This window comes from Sinohyriopsis cumingii, chromosome 1 (assembly GCF_028554795.1).
Source record: "Sinohyriopsis cumingii isolate HCF-2022 chromosome 1, ASM2855479v2, whole genome shotgun sequence".
Classification (NCBI taxonomy): Eukaryota; Metazoa; Mollusca; class Bivalvia; order Unionida; family Unionidae; genus Sinohyriopsis; species Sinohyriopsis cumingii.
In genome coordinates, this window is record NC_142961.1 from 64893543 (window position 1) to 64914670 (window position 21128).

The window sequence follows — 21128 nt, forward strand, 5'->3', positions numbered from 1 at the left end:
CTGGGGATAAGTCGGTATTAAAAGTGGAAGCAAAAATACATGCCTTTGATTAAATGAAGACAAACTGGTCTGAAAAACACTTGTATATTGACAATTTACATTTGTGTAGTACAATCCATAATCTGTTAAACATTGCATCTGTGTATAATAAATCCATGAATTTGAGTACAGATCATGTTATAAACTTCATGTATGACTCGCATCCCATTTGAAAAAGCAAATAACACGCAATTGTAAAAATTATATGGTAGTCCTCAGTTTGATCTATATCCGATTGTCACTTAACAATTCACTACAATTACTGCAAGTAGCACGTGGCTATAGCTGTTTAGATGCTACATGTATCTGTACTTAAATTGGCCAAGATTTTGGAAAGTTGGAGACAGTAACATTTTGCTGAGGCTACCCAGGGGATGAGGCTATTGATAGGGAAATGAAAACTGGAGCAAATTAAAAAGTTTAACAAATGTCTTTGCAAGATACCCCATCTTCAGTTAACTTGACAGTCATATATCTATGATTCGAAAAGATTGGAAATTTACTTGCATTTGATGCCAATATTGGTAGTAACCTTAAGTATAATTTTTTCCTTGCAAAAATGAAACTTTCATGGAAATCTGGAAATTGCAACAATCTATCAGATTCTATTGCTTTTATTCAAGTTTGGTGCTGACTTCCTTCAATGAAAGATGTGTTTTTATTGAAGATTGTAGTCAGCTTCCTTTGATGAAGGGTGCCGGTGTTATTGAAATTACCACTAAAGGACACCTCTGGAGGACCAAGCAGATGTCTGTTTTGTATTGTGGCGGCAACATCTAATAACTGTAGAACATTGATTGAGGCTGATTTCTTTTTCCATTTGCTTAGTATTTATACAGAATGATGAGTGCTTCAAAGGTGATCAATTTCCCTTTAAGTTTCAGCAAAGCTATTTTTTTCTAGGTACATTTTTAAAACAAGTGGAATTAGCTGTCATTTGGTCAAATGTAGCAGTTATTTGTCCTGCCTTCAAAAGCTGGTCAATTATAGCTAGTCCTGGTATCATAAGGAGACCAAGAAGTAGATCTCTGGTTTTTCTTTTCTTTCTTTTTTTTTTTTGTGTGTGTGACATTTCTGTTGGCGGAGTGATGCTGCATTCTACTCATGCATCAGAAATTTTATTTTAAAAAAAGGGCCAAAAGATGATGAATACACACATGTTCTGTTCTGTTCTGACAGGGATTACTACAGAAAATATGAGTGTTCTGATGGATTTAATTCTATGAGTGAAAAGAAGAAGGATTTTACTAACATCCGCATATAGAGGTCTTTCAAACTATTTTAATTACCAGCGTGAGACCGATAATCTGACACTGTTTCGTCAAAAAAACTATTATCAGATAGTGCCTCGTCAGGTTGATTTCTGCTACCAGAAATGTTTTCTAAAAAAATAATGAGATCTCACAGCATACATTACTCAGGCCAGATGTCAGAATAAGTGGATTATGATATAACAATGCTTGGTTAACCTTGTTTGTCAATATCAACAAAGAATTTGTTTATCTAACAATAAATTCCAGTGCATTTTATATCAGGTTTGTGGCTTCCTTTCATGATGCCTTTGAATTTCTTCACTCCAAACCGAAGGTTGCATATACAAGTTAAATAGTCAATAATTTTGGTAAAACAAATTTTCCAGATGGTACAATTTGTCACTGATCTGTGACGCTGGCAAAGCCCAGCATGATCCCTGAATAAACTTTTTACATGTTATTTTTTGTACTTTTAAGAAGAAAAAACTTTTTATCAAGTATGAGAAAAATATATATGAAATTGCAGGAGCCATGCAATGATCGTCTTATATAAAATTCATACATGATCTCTTCCACCAAAATAATAATAAACTTTTTACACTTTACTTTTCATAGTATTTATGAAAAAGAAAATGTATTGTATGAGAAAGTACATATATGTGAAATTTCGGGAGCCATGCCACAAATGTGTTATATTCGAATTCATGTTATAATGGAGCGTGCTATAGTGGGGTCACACTGTATTTGCTATATCATTCAGAGTAAATGGGAGCTAAGTGCCATTTCCATGATCACAGAAAGGCTGCCAACTCAAGCTGTCCTGGGCAGGTATCAAACCTGCAACTCCTGAATTACAAGCCAGATGTTCTACCTACAGAGTGGCTCCCTAAATAATATTTTAGCCAGATCTGGCTATGTAAAATGAAAATGGAATCCGATGCTTAACATTTACATATTTGACAAATTCAGACATGAAAGATGGGCTGAAGATTTAATGTCAGTACAAATAGTACTTCCAATCCCATTATGGTCTGCCAAAACAAAATCCAATATGTAAACTCCTCAGCTGGATTTAAGGCTTATGTCTGGAAATATTATGGGATTCTGGGGGGGGAATAATTACAAAAGTACTGTACAGATAGTAAAAAAACTATATGCAGAATTTGCAAAATGGTCATTGTATGTTCAGGTAATACTAGTAACCTTGCTGCACGCTTACAACAACCAGAGATACAGATATTACATGCAATGACAAAAGGACAAGATAGGAGTCTGTATCATGAAACATATTGCATTATCACTACTGTTATCCAGCATGTATTGTATTGCCTGCTAACTGTATGATATATACTGTGATATGTAATGTATTACCAGTCAAACAATATGATGTTGTTGTTGTTGTTGTTGTTGTTGTGGGGTTTAGCGCCATTTTTCAGCACACGATAGGCTATGCATGGCGGACAGTATTAATGGTGGAGGAAGAACCCGGGAAAACCCCGGGAAGAACCACCGACCCACGACAAGCTACTGGCAAGCTTTCTCACATACCCACATTGGCCGAATCCTAGACTTGAACCCACGCAGACAAAGGTGAGATGGCAGTGATCCGTAACGGAGAGCGCTTTAGACCACTCGGGGCCCCCTCAAGCAACATGACATATAATGACCACACAGGTGGTGCATTAGTCTGCTACTAGCATGACAAAATCCACAGAGCTGCATTTCACATTACCTTCAAACACTATTTGATGTTATGATATCATACTGAATGTGTGTAACATTGGAAATATGTAATCTGTCATGTCATTAACATTTATGACAAAATCAATTACTGTTTCTCCTTCAGTCTGTGGCTCAATATCATCAGTTGGATACAGCCGTGCCACCTTATCCTGCAGGATTGCAATGCCATCTGGCACCATGGTACAGTAGTCCTGTATTGACTGTATCCACCACCAAACTGCATCCCTGCAGTTATAGCGGGCTCCAGTTCCTTCATTCAGTAAATTGGGAATCAGTCCATGTCTTAAACAACCAGCATAACCCAGTATGATGCACCTAAATAAAGATTGGAATATTACCAGAAAATGCATTGTGATTCTAGCATGCTAACCACTAAGCAACCATTAGTTACTTTCTGAGTTTCAAAGCCAGTGTATTATTGCATGGGTTGGACAAGTACTAAAAATATTTATTTGCACTGATAAACTTGTGCTCAAATTGCTTTTATTATAAAAGTTGACACGTTAACAGCCATATATTTAATCAAGTGAGTGCTTATTTTCCAGAATTTATTCTCTCTACTAAAACTTAAGTAATTACAACATGAGACCAACTGCAAACAACATAGACCTTGCATAATGCACAGCAAATCAGAGTTTATGTTGTTTGTTTTACTAATTGCTCCAAGAAAATTGCATAGACCTAGATCTGTCAATACATTATTCAATGGCAGATCTGGGAATGTGCACTTTGTATCTGGACTTGACTTACAAGTGAGTGTAAATGACAGATCTCATCAAATATGATTGACCTTCTTTCCTTTCAGTGGCAGGTGAAAATCATGAGGCAATTATACTTCCAATGTAGTATGACAGGTCCAACATAATCGGCTAGAAAATGCCTGCCTTACATTCAGAACATAATTAAGTGACTGCAGTAAACATTTTTACAACTAAATTTGTTTTTAAAACATGTATGCTCCCTGAATTTTTTAAAGTAAAAAACGTCTAAAAACATTGACAGAAAAAAGCTTTAGTGATAGAATTCTTACAAAAATCTTATCAAGTCATTTAACATAAGACTATAGCAATTCTTACAAAATTTCACGATGTTAAGTGGTTTTACACAATCATGTTTTCAAGTATTCACCAACAAGTCCAAGTTCAACAGAAGTTAAAAATACCCATATCAAATAGAACAAAATGGCTACACTGGGTTGAAAACCTAAACAGGTCTTCTAAATCTGTATACATACATGCACATAATATTTCATTGTTTATGTCAGGTGGGTTTTGAGCAATGGTGCTCACAATCAATCTTCCTTGGACAGACAAACATATCTTCAAAAGTTCAGAGAGAGAGGGATATATGCAGCAAACAGTAGGGACTTTACAAAACCTAAATATTCAAAGAAGCACACAAACATGTTTAACATAACATTTTCTTAACTGATTTCTGTTCCGTCGTATGCAAAGGCTGGTGGTTGACTTAACATGCATTCTGTTTTTTCCACCAAGCTTTTCAGCTTCTTTATTTTTAAAGACAACTTTTTACTGTCATGTGTGAATTAAACTTAGGATCCTTTTTAACCTTAATCCTCTTCTGAGAAAATACTTAGTTACAACACCACATACCTTGCCTCTTGAAAACGGCCTGTCAGTAGCAGCAGCCCACGTAATGCAATAAATGTATCCCTGCCCCAATTTCTCATGAAGCCACTGGCAAAATGTGGAAATCCTGTCAAATAACCATAATAATTTAACTCTGTGAAGAATTGAGTATTCTGCTGCTAAACAGTATTTAAAATTAGTTGCAAAAGTGTTTGATTAAAAAAGTATTTCCTACCCAAACATTAGAGATGTTGCCTCCAGGTAACTCCTTGTTCTGTTGATAATACAATGTACACTGTACCCTAAGTGCAAGTACATAATTAATACACTGATCTTGCTAAAGATTGGTAAAGGGTGAAGCTGACTTACATTGGACCATGCACTTACCTGCTGCAAGAGTCAAACATGCCTCCACCTCCTTTCCTTCCTCTATTTCAATGGTCAAAGGTTTGGGTGGGGCCAGATCTGGGGCCAGTGGTGGAAGTTTGGCATTCTTGACAAAGCCACAGAACTGAATGGATCCTAAAGCCAGTGCCTGGACAAATGTGGACCCATCGTGTACAAATCTATAATAAGTTTTAATTCTGCATTAAAATACATACTGCACAACATACCATAAAATTATGACGTCATATGTACCAAAAGTTAAGTCATAAATAAAATAATCAACCACAATTTATTATACATAATTTTGTACTATGACGGTGCATTTAAAAGTTTTCATGAAAGACGCACCAAAATTAGCTTGAAAATTGCAGCTGCTATTATGCTTTAAAACTCTTAATGGCAGATGAACATAGATTTCAGTTTGATTTATGAAAATACTTCTGGTTAATTTATGAATTTTCATTGTTTTCATTGTCTATTCTAGTACAACCAACTTTCCTTAGTGGTGGTCCATCACATTGTCTTTTTGAACTTAAATTGAATAAGTATAAATTATCCTCAGTTTTACTCCCAATTATCAAAACATTTTTCATATTCCAAGAAAGAATCAAACAATTAAAAAATTTCACCAACCTGCAGTAAGTAATACTATCAATTACAACAATTTCCAAAAATAGTTTCTTTGTAAAAATTAAAGCAGACAATGGGATATCAACTAGATAATGAAAATATCATATCTAAGAATCTTAAGACCTTAATAGTAGTTGCCTAGCAAATTAGCTAAAATATCTGCAATAGCAATACCAAACCATTATTAACAACCTCAAACAGAAAACTGCTATGCTAATCCTGCATCCCTTCCCCATTACACATCTTAAAAAATGTGAAAATATATCATAAAAAATGTCATTTTTTTTGTTACACTATCTACTGCAGAGGACCATGATGTCACAATGACATTATCATTTCTGATAGTTTGTTATAAATTTTACTGCCACATATATAACTAATAAAACGTGTGTTAAATTAAAATGGATAATTCTAACATTCTTACTCTGACATTAGGCTGAGTGCTTGTTCTCTCAAGACAACATAAGCTCCAGTGACTATGGCATCAAAGTAACAAGGAATCAGGTAGCGAGGAGCACGGCTCAGGTGGGTGAATATCTCCTCAAACCATTTACCTAGCTGTAACACACATCAAACATTTTTGTAGTTTACTACAAAAAAAATCAAATCAAACCATTTACCTGGCTGTAACACACATCAAACATTTTTGTAGTTTACTACACAAAAACAAATCAAATCATTTACCTGGCTGTAACACACATCAAACATTTTTGTAGTTTACTACACAAAAACAACTCAAACCATTTACCTGGCTGTAACACACATAAAAAATTTAGGTAGTTTACTACACACAAACAACTTGAACCATTTACCTGGCTGGAACACACATCAAATGTTTATGTAGTTTACTACACAAAAACAACTCAAACCATTTACCTGGCTGTAACACACATCAAACATTTATATAGTTTACTACGCACAAAAACTCAAGATTTGTCATGGTGCAATGTGTCCCGCCCCCGACAAACAGTGCTTTGCTGAATGGCAGAGGTCACCCACCATGAAGTTCCTCAGTACCACATGTACTTGCTTGTAAGTCAAATCCAACTGCAAACAGCAATGACTCAGATCTGCCACTGCATAATGTGCCAGCAGGTCTGGGTCAATGCAGTTGGTTAGGAGTAATCAGTACAAGAAGCAGCACAGACCCTGACCTGTTGGCTCATTAAGAAATGATAAATCAGGGCTTATGTTGTTTTGCAGTCAGACCCAACTTATAAGTAAGTAAACATGCTGTTAAACAATTTTTACTAAGGTAAAATAACATATCATGTACTACTGTTGTCAAATAGAATAACATGCATATGAAAATTTCAGATGTATTATCTGAAGAATGAAGGGAACATGTCTGTAAATGTTTGTAAAGTACACTTAGACCTTAGTGATCTCCAGTCCAGTTTCAAAAACTTCAATTCCAAACCACATGGATATCAATAGATTTTTGCAATTTCGCTTGACCAGTTGTAATCCATTTTTTTCAAATTTCACATAGTGGTGCTAAGTCAACTGCCTCTTCTATTGTAATATTCAAATCAACAAGACACGATGTCCAATGAATGAACCCATGCTAATTCTTGCATTTCCTACTTTCTTTCACATTACAACAATCCCTCAATAACTTGCGCCCTGATGAGTTGTGAACCCACTCATAATATGTAGTCAGTGGTGGATCCCATTTTTTAAAACTAACAAGTACCAAAAATTTGACCTCTTGTTTTTTTAACATGAAGAAAATTGTGATAAAAATTATTAACTAAAACCTTGATATATCACTTGTTTTATCATCAAAAACAGTTGATACAACATGGACATTTGAATCAACATTATGAAATTATCAACTTTTAATAAGAAGTCATGTATTTTGTAAAAACTTCTAAACAATATTCTTGGTATGCTGTAAATAACAGTATGCAACAAAATTTTGATCAATGAAAATGTCATGAGTGCCTACTTCAGGCAGCACTTTAATAAATAAGTATCAATTAAATAAGTTATTTTTAACAAGTGATATCTTTTAGTTTGGTTTAAGTGTAATGATCATAAATACAATGTGCCCTGTTGTATTCAAATGTGAAATATATCAATCTATCGAAACAACTATGTCTGCAAGTGTTTCTGTGTGAACCTAATCAAGTGCCAATGGTGTTTTGATCCATAATTTGCGTAAATATTAGTTGTATTGTTACACTGAATTAAAATCTTATCTCCTTGTATTACCATGTTAATTATGTCTCTTGTATCAAATAAAGGGGGTGGACTAACTGAAAAGTTAAAAGGCATGCAAAACCAACCTGCATAAGACCTAGAGGCCTCAATCTAGTGTCAGGTCAACTCATTTCAAGTGGGTGAATGTAATATAATTAAACTATCTTAAATTAGCATACTCATTCACAAATGTGATCAACGATAGCAAGACAACCAAGCAAAATAAATACTTGATGACGTAAAATTCTGTTTCATAGATATGTTTTATTAATTAAATGCAAGTTTCAGAGTTTGGAGTTAATTTGTAATTCCTGAATTGGCACTCAGAGATTTCCTCATGGATGAAAAGAAGTTTCCCTATCACTTGCAATTAAATCATGGCATTAATATTTTATTATAGAATTTTCAAAAATTGACTTTCTATGATGGTGGCTATTTCACAAGCTAAACATTCCAATCTGTTTTTGCTTTGAATTTTAATAAAGGAATCTTGTCTGATTGTGAATTTAAATCAGTAACTATTCTTGTTCCCTGCTTATTATGCTCCTTGCATTGCATTCCACAAAGAACAGAGAGCAAAGCTGTGATCTGACATATCACTGAATCCGACTACTCAACAACACAAAGCAGTGATGTAATACACAATATTTTTGCATACAAATTGTTGAAAACAGTTTGTATAATGATAACGATCTCTCAGCAGATGTACATCTTGAAAATAAAGGTCATTTTTATATAAAAACGAATAACTCTGTTAGTACTTTAATGACAATTATTCCCAACACGATTTTAAAACAAGTATTCAGCAATTAAACAGATCAGTTCACTCCTCCACCCTTCAGTTGTCTCATTGTCAAGCAAGGATTGTATCATTTCATGTTGTTTTGGAGGTCCCTCAATAACTTGCACACTCAATTATAGTGCAGTCTATACTTTTGGACCCTGTTGTGCAAAAGTTATCAAGAGAGACTTGTAATATGAATATTCCTTTTACACATTTTCAATGACATTTGTATTTTTGAAGAGGGTGATTTACCATTTTTCCATCGACACATTCTTGTTGGACAATATTTCTAAATTATGAACCAGACTCGGTCATGCAGACCGTTTGCATGAAAATACGGGCAGATTAAAGGATCTGAAGTAATTCTGTATAGTTAAATCTGATTCCCTGATCAATTCCACTGAATCGGAACATGAAAAACCCAGATTTGGACCAAACCTGGACAAGCCAATATCTCCATTTGATTGTAACAATTGTATTTTTGTATATTTTTTCTATTATTTTCTAATTCCATAACTTAACAGTAATTTCAGTAAGACTTGCAGTCAAATCATAAGGGTGGGTAGGTGGGTTTCAAAAGACCAAAGTAGGCATGACATCACTCATCTGACTGACATCTGCCTAACAGCCAAAATGGATAGGCAGTTTGCCAAGAAATCTCGAACATTTAGACATTTCTTACACTGCTTCAGATTGCATACGTTATGAAATGAAATGTTTAAAGGTTTCTTTATTTTGTTATGTTCATCCATATCTGATGGCACATCAGCATCATCTATACAATAAATTCTTTTGTTCTAGGATTCTTTGTCTAAGTTGGTAAAATTCTATTCCCGTTTTTTCCACAGTTAAATATTAAAGACGGATCAGTATCATTTGAAAATGCCTTTAGGTTAGAATGCTTTCTGGCAAAATTGCACAAATTTTGATGAGTGTTGTTTGAGAAATTGTTGTTATAAGGTTTTTCTATTTTTGTTTAGCTTTATTTGATGATGGATAGGCACCACTCATAACAAATTTTGAAGGCCCTGCCATGCAAGGGTGCTTTTTGTAAAAAATTTGTCAAATTCTTGTTGGGAGCTTTATCAGAGCTATTAATGTAAATGTTTTCTATTCTTAGTAATGGCAGCCATATCTGATGTAGATATCTGATGTAGATTAGTTTCATTTGTACAACTTTTAATGACCTCATGTTTTTGTGCTTTGTGTCAAATATGGTTCTTTTAGGGTTCTTTTGATTTTAGTAATGGTGGCCATATTTATCGTAAATCAGCACCATTTGTAGAAAACATAGGTCTTTATTGTTGTTGTTGTTGTGGGGTTTAATGCCATATTTCAGCACATGATATGCTATACATGGAGGCCAGTATTAATGGTGGAGGAAGAACCCGGGAAAACCCTGGAAAGAACCACTGACCCACAAGAAGTTACTGGCAAGCTTTCTCACATACCCACATTGGCTGAATCCGAGACTCGAAACCATGCAGACAGAGGTGAGATGGCAGTGATCCATAACGGAAAGCGCTTTAGACCACTCGGCCACTCGGGGCCCCCCAGGGGTCTTTAAGCAAGAATGTTTTCATTAATATTCTGTTAATCAGTTATGAAGACAAAATAGTTTAAAGGCTCTTTTTCAGTGGTGATGGCCATACCTGATGCTAGATTTGCACACTAGTACAAATGCTTTCTGTAAAATTTGTTCAAATTCCGTTGAGTGGTTTTGTGAGAAAGATGACATTTATGCCAGGATGCTTCTATAATTTCAAAAGCAGTTAGTAGTTTTTCAAAAAAAGTCATTTCAATGTTTTTATGTTTTAATAATGGCAGTCATATTTTCTCATAGATCAGCGTTAGAAATCATAAATCATTTGAATGCTTTTCTTTAAATGTAATCAATATTCTGTTGTGTAGTTATGTTACTGATAAGTCATTTAAAAGCTTTCTATTTTTACTCATGGTGGCCATATTTGATGGTGGATAGGCATAATTTGCAAACTTTGCAATGTCTTCATGTCAGGACAATTTAAGTCAAGTTTTATGAAGTTTCATTCCTCCTTTCTGGTTTAGGTAAGGTTGTTTAGTTTTTTCTTCTTATAATTAGTAAAGGCAGTTATAAGTAAGGGTGGATCAACTTCATTTGAACAAACTTGAAAGACCTTCAATCCAGGATGCTCTGTGCCAAGTTTTGTTGAAACTGGTCCAGTGGGTTGAAAATAGCAATAATTGATGGAAAATGAAAAGGTATTTCTATTTTAAGTAACAGTAACCATACTGAAATCAGCATCATTTATACAAATTTTAAAGCTTCTAGTGCCAGGATGCTTTTTGTTGTTATAGGGTTTAGTGCCATTGTTCAGCACAAGATAGGCTATACATGGCGGCAAGTATAAATAGTGGAGGAAAAACCCAGGAAAACCCCAGAAAGAACCACCAACACATGAGAAGCTACTGTCAAGCTTTCTCAAGTACCGACAATGTCTGAGCCTGAGACTCAAACTCATGCAGACGGTTGTGAGATGGTAGTGATCCATAACAGTGAGTGCTTTAGGCCACTCGCCCAATAGATGCTTTTGTAAAAGTGCATCAATTTATGTGGAGTGCTTTTTGAGAAGTCATTAAAAATTTTATATATTTTTATTAATGCTGATCAAATTTGAAGGTGGATTTGCATAATTTGTACAAATTTAGAAGTCCTTCATGCCAAGATGCTCTCTGACAAATTCATTCAAAACTGGTCTAGTGGATTTTGAAAAGTTTACAATAGCAAATGTTGATGAAGGCACTGAGAACACCTGATAATGGACCATGTTATGCTCAAATGACCTCAGGGACAGGTGGGCTAAAGACTGAGGTTAATCAAGAGCATGGACAGATACTGATGACAGATATCCATCCATATGATGGATATGCACAATAATACCAAAGTGATTGGCATTATCAAGCTTTTGCCACGTGGGCTAAACAAAAATTATCCATTTCCATGGACATGTGTTGTGATCTGTAAATGCCCTTTGGGTGAAGTGCCACTTAAATCTGCCTAGAACACCCAAGTTATTTTAAAATTATTTTAAAAATTTGCTTTGCCTGTTGTATTGCTTTCCCTTAAATCAGTCAAAAACAAAAATACCACAAATCACAGACACACCCCAGTGTTTAATAGTCCTCTGTCTAAGTGCTAACAGAACATGACTGACCCTGAAACATGGTTCACACAGTAAGAGTTGTTTTTCAAGGAGTTTTCAAGAGGATTTCAAGAAATCCCAAGCATTTTCAAGGAATATTTTGTTTCTTATGAAAAATGAACTTACTCTACGTTACTCAGATTTATCACTGCATAAATGGGTACAGGGTTTTGAGTACCATTATAGAAAGATGGAGAGCTACTCTGTCTGGAAACAATGTGTTTGGCCCATCCAATTTTATACTATTTTATTTATTTATTTATTTATTATTTTTTGTAATATATGTAAACAATAAACACTCTGAATTTAAAAGTGGAATATTTAATTCTCTAATTAAATGTTTTGTATTGTATTTGTATTTCCTGTGATAAATTTAGAATTTTGGAGAAAAAAATATAAACAAAATCAAGGGGTCTTTAATGATTAACGAACATTTTCAAAATGACAAGGACTTTTCATTGTTGAATAAAGTGGAGATTATTGACCAAAGGGCTCAATTACGTGGTCCTTTTTATAGTATGTGATTATGAACTAAACTTATTGTGCAGAAATCATTAATTTCTATCAGAGTTACCAGAAGCTTCAAGTTTCTTTATTACCCAACAGAGTGATTTCAAACATTGAATGCTGAGAAGGTGGAGAAAAAAGCAATGAATATTAATTAGATTATTCAATTAGGAATTGGAATGAATGGTAAGCATTTAATCCATTATAGTTTACACAATGGAAGAATTCAAGTTTCTATTTACTTATTTACATGTCTTCTTTGTAATAATTATGCATTTTGATTGTCAAAACTCAACAAATGCAAGCCATCACAACTTTGGTTAAGGAATAGGGCAGGTTGTGAATTTAAATGGATGTGATGCGATTTATGACATCATGCCTAAAAATAGCTCAGGTGGGTTGTGTCTTAAACACAAGTGAAATTACCTGACAGCCTAAAAGAAAGTTACTCTGTGATACGTCTGAAAGGGTGGTTACAATGTCATCTCCAAACAAGTGGAAAACAAAGTAAATTTACATTCTTTATGTCAATAATTTATGCTACCATTCTATAATACAAGATCAATATACTGGAGTGCAATGTACTTCTTATAGTAAACTGTCAGACATTATTTTTGTCTACCTAATAAATGGCATATAAGCTGTCGACTTTGAAATCATGCTATAGAAATATTGTAAAGCTGGACTTAATATTTTTTCCTCTAATATTTAAGTAAATTTTTAAAAAATATATAGTGTTCAGCATAAACTAATAGTAAATTACCTCTAAAACAGAAGTTCCCCAAAAACCCTCTAACACAATGTCACCTCTATCTACCTGCATCAATATTAAGTTTATAGCTAGAAAGTCATGATAAAAGAACAAAGGTAATCTTCTGCATAGAAATTTCTCAACATTCTACAATGATTTATATTCTTTAAAGATCATAGATTCTGTTGACTGACTTACTTTTCCTGAAAATTTTGACATTACATTTTTTTAATCTCCGATATAGTTAATGCATGAAATGTTTAAAATCACGCATCTGTTTGCTTGGTAAATATTAAACTTTTTATTTTATCTTCAGGAATTCCTCCACAGTAGCTTTATGAGTTTAATGATAACTATGCGCCTTAACAGTTTCTTCTAAGTAATTATTATTCAGATTGCCATTAATAATTTAATTCTTTCAGATTTTTATTTCACCAGCCAGTTTTATAAGTAGAAGGAATAGCACAATGAAATGGACAAACAGAAGTAGAGGGATACAAGTTGGCAAGTAAAAGAAACGATGTAAGAATAAAATCAATGAAAATATAAACAAGAGAATGAACAAACAATAAATTAATTTAAGAAAAGATGATGATAGGTGAATTGTGAAATACATATATTTACACACCAGTGATAATAAATATGAGGATAATACAGGACCTGTTTTATACAAATGGTGCTGATTTACCATAAATATGCAAAATGGATATTATAATTTTACTAAAACCAGGAATGAAAATATAAGATGCAAATTATGACAAAAGTTACTACTGAATGGGATTTTTATGTAGTATTTTTATGAATTCAAATAATGAAACAACATCTCCTTCTTAGCCAACAAATCACTAATCTCCCAAAGTTAGAGGACTTAGAGGCTACATTACAAGTCTTGTTTTGTTTTATCTACTAAATCTGGTTAATGTTTCATCTTTGAGCACTATTTTGTACACATCAATAAGAGTGTTATTTTGTACACACTGATATGAGTATCATTTTTACACACTGATTTTAATGTTAATTTGTACACATCGACATTAGCAGAGTAACCCAGTCAACAGTACATAGTGAAGTGTAAGCATCACACTGTGTACACTCCAATTTTGTTGTTTGTCAAAAAACAATATAGTGGTGCACACCAGGTCTTATGGGTAAATGACACTGAATTATATTTATAGCAACAATGTGAATTCATAACCTGCCCTATTCAAGTTGTTCTACAAAAAGAACCCACCATTTTTCTTGGAGTCACAGCAACCAAAACCAATATTTCCTTTTCACACCTAAGCCAAACCCTCCCGAAATTGGTCAAAGTACTTTCTCTACAAAAAAGTTCTTATGCAAAAACACTATTTATTCTTTCAATCAGAGTGACCTTGATCTTTAATCTTTTGACCCCAAAATCAACAGTCTTCCTTGTATCAAACAAGCAAGCCTTCCACAAATGTTTGGTGAATGTACATGGTCAAGAACTGATACTTTATGCTTTCTTAATGAAGCCTACAGATTCATTACTATGTACATTTGACCAAATTACGATGTAATTCACAAATATTTGGGTATAATGTTATGAAGCCCAAAATTTTTGAATGATTTTCCTGTAATTTTATTGTTGTACACTGTCTATTCATGTGGATGATCTGTGCAAATAAGAACTGAAATGAAATTAATATAATAGTTTAACCTTTTAAATTAAATAAATTCAGAAAAAGTGACTTTTAAACTTTCCATCCTCTTACATCAGCTACTGTTCCATTGTGAACCTTGAGACGCTTGGCAACGTACTGTGGTAACCAATCCCCATCCCTCAGGTTCTTACACAGAGGATGACCCAAGTCATTGTTTGGTCTTATATCAGCCAGCATTGACATTACTCCTGCAGTATATATAAAAAAAGGTAATTACTGACTTAATGATTCATGATTGCAACAATCATTAATTTAACATGCAACCTATAATGTTTGTGTGTGTATATATATATATATATATATATATGTGTGTGTGTGTGTGTGTGTGTGTCTCTCTCTTACGAGGTCTCTCCCTCTTGCTAAGTTTGGTCCTGGTTGGTGATGTAAAACTAATGTGTGGAAATTATTTTTATTCTTTCAGTCATTGTGACCAAGAGCTATAAGTTTTTGATCTTGAAACTGCTAGGGTACTTGTTCTATCCCAAGTGAAAGCAAAATCCACAAAGTCTGTCAACTGTAGATGATAGAAAACTCAAGTTATTTACATATTTACTGTATGTTGTTCAGAAAGTGTTTTCAGACACCACAATTTTTTGGGGAAAAAATATTTAATTGCCATGTAATTTTTGGATGTTGCTCGACCATTTTTTTCCCCTACAACATAAGTTTTCTGGCACAATCTAAGAAGACCCATCAAAATTATTATCTATACAAACAATATTAGGTTTCAAGATGATAGCTAACCAGTATATAAACTTAAATAACATTTGATAGTGGTGTGTATCCTACTTATACTTTATCAACTAATTTTTCCATAGGTGGTGTGTTATCAAAATGTACTGTATTGGATAATTATTTATCATGTTTTTTTCCTCTTTCATTCATGTGTGACACTTATGGCTTTGTTTAGAAATCATAAACCCTTTTTATTTCATTAAATAGTGCATGAAAAAGTCAGTATGGATTAAAAAATTGACTGACATCATGCAACAAAACAAACCCATTACCCCTGGGGCATTTTGTACCATGGATTAGGCAAAGTTATTGTTCTACAGGTAATAAAACGTTTCAGATTATAAACATTGATTGTAGGAGCTAAATTTTCAGTACATTGAGTGGTGACTGCCTTTTATTTCCAAAAGGACCTGTCAAAGAAATCCCACAAGTTATATTATTCACAATTATCACCTAATCACCTTGAAATCTCTGACAAGCATCAAAACAATCTTTATAAAGTTTATTGTTTTGAATCTGCATGTTCTGCTCATTTTGGATCTACCCATGGTTAGGTTAAGAAAGAGAGGGAAAAAAAGAACAAAGAATCACAACAAACAGATCAACTTTTATTTAAGAGTATAAACTACCAAATTTATCATGTTTATGTCAATGATGAGATAAAAAATAAACATATATGTTGACATGAGCTCTAGATCCCAAAATGAACACATTCTTTGTTTTCTAATTGTTTATGTTGACAAGCTGCCAGTCCCAACCCATAATTTGTTATACAATTATTTGATATTGCCACCCAATAACAAACAAGTCTTTGTTTAATTCTCCAAAGTTGACCTTTCACTTCAACTACACATGCAATCTTCATCAAATCAAGCACACTACACTCAACAATAAACACAATGCAACTTCAACAAAAAAAGTCAGAACCAACCTTGAATAAAAGCAATGGAATCTGATTATTGCAATTTCCACAGTGATTGGAACACATTTTTCATTTTGCAGGGGAAAAAAAGTAACTTTATGCTTATGATGGTTACAAACAGCAGCATAAAAAGTAAATAAAATTAGTAATCCTTTGAAACTAGATATCTGGTCAAGTTAACTGAAGGTGGGACATCATGTACAGACGTTGGTGAAAATTTTATTTTGTTCAAGTTTTTATTTCCCTATGAATAGCTTCATCCTCTCGGTAGCTTCAGCAAGACGATAACTGTTGTTGTTGTTGTTGGGTTTAACACCATTTTTCAGCACAAGATAGGCTATGCATGGCGGCCAGTATTAATGGTGGAGGAAGAACTTGGGGAAAACCCTGGGAAGAACCACCGACCCACGAGAAGCTACTGGCAAGCTTTCTCACATACCCACATTGGCCAAATCCTAGACTCGAACCCATGCAGACAGGTGAAATGGCAGTGATCTGTAATGGAGAATGCTTTAGACCACTCGGCCACTCGGAGCCCCAGACAATAGTTGTCTCAGGCAGACCAAAATCTAAGCCAATTTAAGTATATGTACATGCAGCAGCTAACCAACAACAATACATACTCCTTCTACTGATAACTGTAGATAGTAGAGAACTCAAGTCATTGTGTGGAAGCCATTTTTTTTAAAACTGGTGATATTGTAGTGAATTATTTAGTGACATGTGTTTGTTGATAAAGGAATACAGATCAAATGAAGAAAACCATTTTTTTAAAAATATATGTGTTATTTGTGTTTTCTGACAGGATGTGACTGATACATGAATTTTCTACTGCAGAGATGCTCCCAGGATTTTATCATAAGGGGGGAATTGCCCCACCCCCATGTCCCAAAAATAAGGCGGGGAGTAGAACAAAATTGAGGGGGAGGAGGAAACGGCCATATTTGATTAGCTATATAACACTTAAATATCCATCTCTCTTTCTTCCTTATCACTCTGTATGTTCCTACTGAAAACAAAATCTTTAAAATATTTTGCCTCTAGTTGTATAAGCATTAATATGTTCATTGTTTCTCAGCTTAATCAGTTCAATATCTATGTATGAATATTGTTCTGTACTAAGAACACACTTTTACAGCTCACAGGTATTGTCTTTTTGATAATTCTACTCCAAAATAAGATGTTTCACTAACATAAGCTCTGCCAAAGTCTATTTGTCCTGAATTGGCACTCTACAGACTACCATGATAAATTAACTATTCCATAATGCTGTATTAGGATTTTAAGTCCATTATTGCCAAAGTCTACTTGTTCAATCAAGCATTTTGATCAAATTAATATCTTTACTTTTTAATTTCATTTTTTAGATTCTTATTTATTAGATTTATCTGAACCTTTCATGCAAGAACTATATGGTTTTTCAGCACATGATCATGCAGGGCTAAATTGTGACTAGAAAAGAAACGAAAAGTACACTCTACTTTTAAATTGTTTGTATTTTAATTTGGCTTGTTTGTCTGCCGTTTCACATATTTAATCTTCAAATAAAGCTGAAATGTGGGGTTGACCATCATGCCTTCAGTTTTGGTCCATCCATCATGTACATTGGATTATATTTAATGCCAATTTTTGATTAAAAATCACTCACTGGCATCTCTTTTAACACTTTTGCAGTTCCTATAATCACTGTTGCAGTTCCTATAATCTGATATACTTCCTGACTTTAAAAATAAATTGCCTTCATTACTATGATCAGCCAGTATTTGCCAAATTAATTCATCATCTATAGACAAACAATGCTGGGCATCTGCCATTTTGTGTCTTCTCGACAGCCCGTATTACAGACACATATTTGTAAAAGTTTCTTTATGCAAGGTTCAAACACAATGCTTGTTATGGGGCCCGATGTGCCAATCAAATTTAGATTAACTACCATTCATGTCAAGCCAAAGAAGCCAGATTGTGAACAATTGTGAAAAAGTACATGTTGCAACAGGTACTTCAATATTTTTACCATTTCTGAAGTACTTTAAGGATGAAGAGCTGAATATAGTTGCATACTGTGCGGAGTACATTTTTATATGCATGACTCAAAATTAATTTGCAGGAGTTCTTGCACATCACTGCTTTCTAAGTGTGCGAATTCGTAAAATTTTTGCATGAATCACACGACTGCGTGCCCTGGGAGCATGTCAGCGAATGTGACCTATACTCGAATTCATAAATTTTTCATATGTATGTACAGCACATACCACATTATGAATTATACTACACAAATGTAAGTTGTTAAGATACACATTTATATCAGATTTGTTTCAAACTTTTGTCTTTTTTAATCAAACTTTCCTGTAGTGTAAAAAAATACTTGTTTTATTCAAAGGCATCAGATCAAACAAGCTAACAATAATCTCATTACAATGGCAGGGTGGGATTTATCTTCCCCTATTGGTTTTCAGATACCCAATTAAAGACTTTAATGTTTTCAGATATCCAATTAAAGAATTTAATGTTTTTGGACACCAAATTAAAGAATTTAATGTGTTTGGATAGCAACATATTTTTGCCATCTGAAAACATGCCAAAAATACAGTATGTGGAAATCATATTTCTTTTTCAGTCAATGACCTTAACCTTGGACCCAAAAATTAATGGGATCTTCCCATTCTCAGGTGAAAGTCACCCACAAAGTTTAGTAACTGCAGACAGTAGCGAACTCAAATCACTGTGTGGAAGCCATTTTTGGGGGGTGACACTGATATTTCATCTTCTGACTCCAAAATCAATTAGGATTCTTCCTCACCCCATATGCAAGTCACAAAATTTAGTAACTGTAAATGATGGACAAATTTAGTTAGTGAGCTGAAACTATTTTACTTCTTTCAGTCTGAGTGACCTTGACTTTTGGACCCAAAAATTTATCGGGCTCTTTCTTATTTCAAGTGCCAACAAGCCACAAAGTGTGGTAACTGTTGACTGTAGAAAACATGAGTTATTGTGCAGAAATGAAATAGCTAAGAAACAAATGGACTTCATTGCAATATGCTCCACCTGATGATGGACATATAAAATCCGTTTAATAAACAAAAAGTGATTAAAGTTTAAAATAGTTCACAAAGCAATGACAACAGCTGCTGATTTACAAACTTAACTTTTTAGTTTAACATATTATTTCATGTTATCCTGGAACTCTACTTCATGTAAATATAGGCCAGAATGTTGATGTTTATGAGTTTGATGTAAACATTCAACACTAAATTTTGTCTTGGAAAGCTTCAAATATGCATATAACAATGCTCCAAGTTTTCCTTGCACCAGCTGAGATACTGTAAATGGCATTAATATGCTGTTCTATTTATAGCACATACTACAAGTTGGAAATTATATATATATATATATATATATATATATATATATATATATATATATATAGGTAGCTGTACTAAATCAAAGGTGCAATGATGTGAAGATGAAACTATTCAACACTGAATGGATGACAAGCCAAAATAGCTGGATTACGAGTGCTTTAAGTCTAGAGTCTTCCCTATCTCATCATCACACAAAAGGACCAATGCAAGTGGTAAGATGGAGTAAATTATTGACGAAAAAATAATATCAGTAAGGAAAATCTGCTTGTTGAAATTTGCTCTACAGCAGGACTGTTAAATTGATGAAATTTTATGAAAAGTTTTATCCATGGCCAGTCTTCCTACCTCGCAATCCACAGTACACCATGTCTGATATGCCTGGTACATGGTAGGCACCAAAACCATTCCCATCTGCCTTCTCTTCCGGATCACATCGATATAATATGATGTTCAATTCTGCCAATGTCAGGTGAGATACTATCGCACGGAAGTTAGATTTGTCCCATGTTTCATCAAATAAAGTCTTGCCACTGTATGACCTCATTAAATATCCAAACTGGCTAATGCCACGTCGAATGTCTAGGATGGCTTTGTGGGATACAGAAGGTAATGTGCTTCTGAAATAAAGGAAAAGCAAGAAAAGCAATCATTAAAGTTATAGGGCATCTATGATCTTGTCTTAATCTATGTACTCAAATATTGGAACATCTTCTACTGAAAAACCAGTTTTTGGAGCAAAATAAGTTTCTCTGAGAATGCTAATCTAATCACAATATATTATCAGCATAAACACTACCTTGCAAATCAAGCACTCCTATCCCTCAGTCCCTTTTAGTTACCACCTCAAAAAACCCTAACAGAATTCTAAAGATGCCCTTTGGAAGAACAGTCTGAAGAATAAAGTGTTTTCAAGACAAATAAATGATTTATTATGAGCAGGAGACATAGGATGTGGCCATCATTAAGAAATTGAATCATCAAATCAGAACTGCAGGTAGTTAGGTTCAATCGATTAGAGATGTCACTGATTCTGCCTGCTGTAGCCAAGATAACCAAGAAGACGGGGGTCTGAATGGGTCATGTTTGGCCATGTCAGAACCAACAAAAAAGGTTCCATTTAAGGTAAGGTACCAAGGTCTTAAGATAGATCATAATTAGTGAGCAGATCAGAGACTTTTTTGTTTTGGCACATTCTTCATCAAAAGGCTAAAGAAAGAAATCTGCTTTTTTAAATACCAAAAATTAAGGAACAGATGTGTAACTGCTTGCACCATTGTGAGAAAACTTTCAATTCCTATCATAAGCTGTCAAGATGTTGGACCTTCTTGTCCACGCAGTTCCGTCTACCACT

The 21128-nt window shown here is 34.0% G+C and overlaps 1 protein-coding gene across 6 annotated transcripts in view; it reads right to left on the bottom strand.

The window, feature by feature from the left end:
• Positions 1-21128, bottom strand: part of LOC149807012 (glycogen debranching enzyme-like) — a 145127-nt gene that overhangs the window by 26225 nt on the left and 97774 nt on the right. For all 6 annotated transcript variants that reach the window (XM_089960664.1, XM_089960649.1, XM_089960657.1 and 3 more), the window contains 6 exons: positions 20123-20394; positions 14807-14943; positions 6066-6199; positions 5012-5190; positions 4649-4751; positions 3125-3350 (listed from right to left, as the gene is read on the bottom strand). In XM_089960664.1, coding sequence (XP_089816790.1) covers positions 3125-3350; positions 4649-4751; positions 5012-5190; positions 6066-6199; positions 14807-14943; positions 20123-20394 — 1051 coding nt within the window. The remainder of the gene's footprint in view (positions 1-3124; positions 3351-4648; positions 4752-5011; positions 5191-6065; positions 6200-14806; positions 14944-20122; positions 20395-21128) is intronic.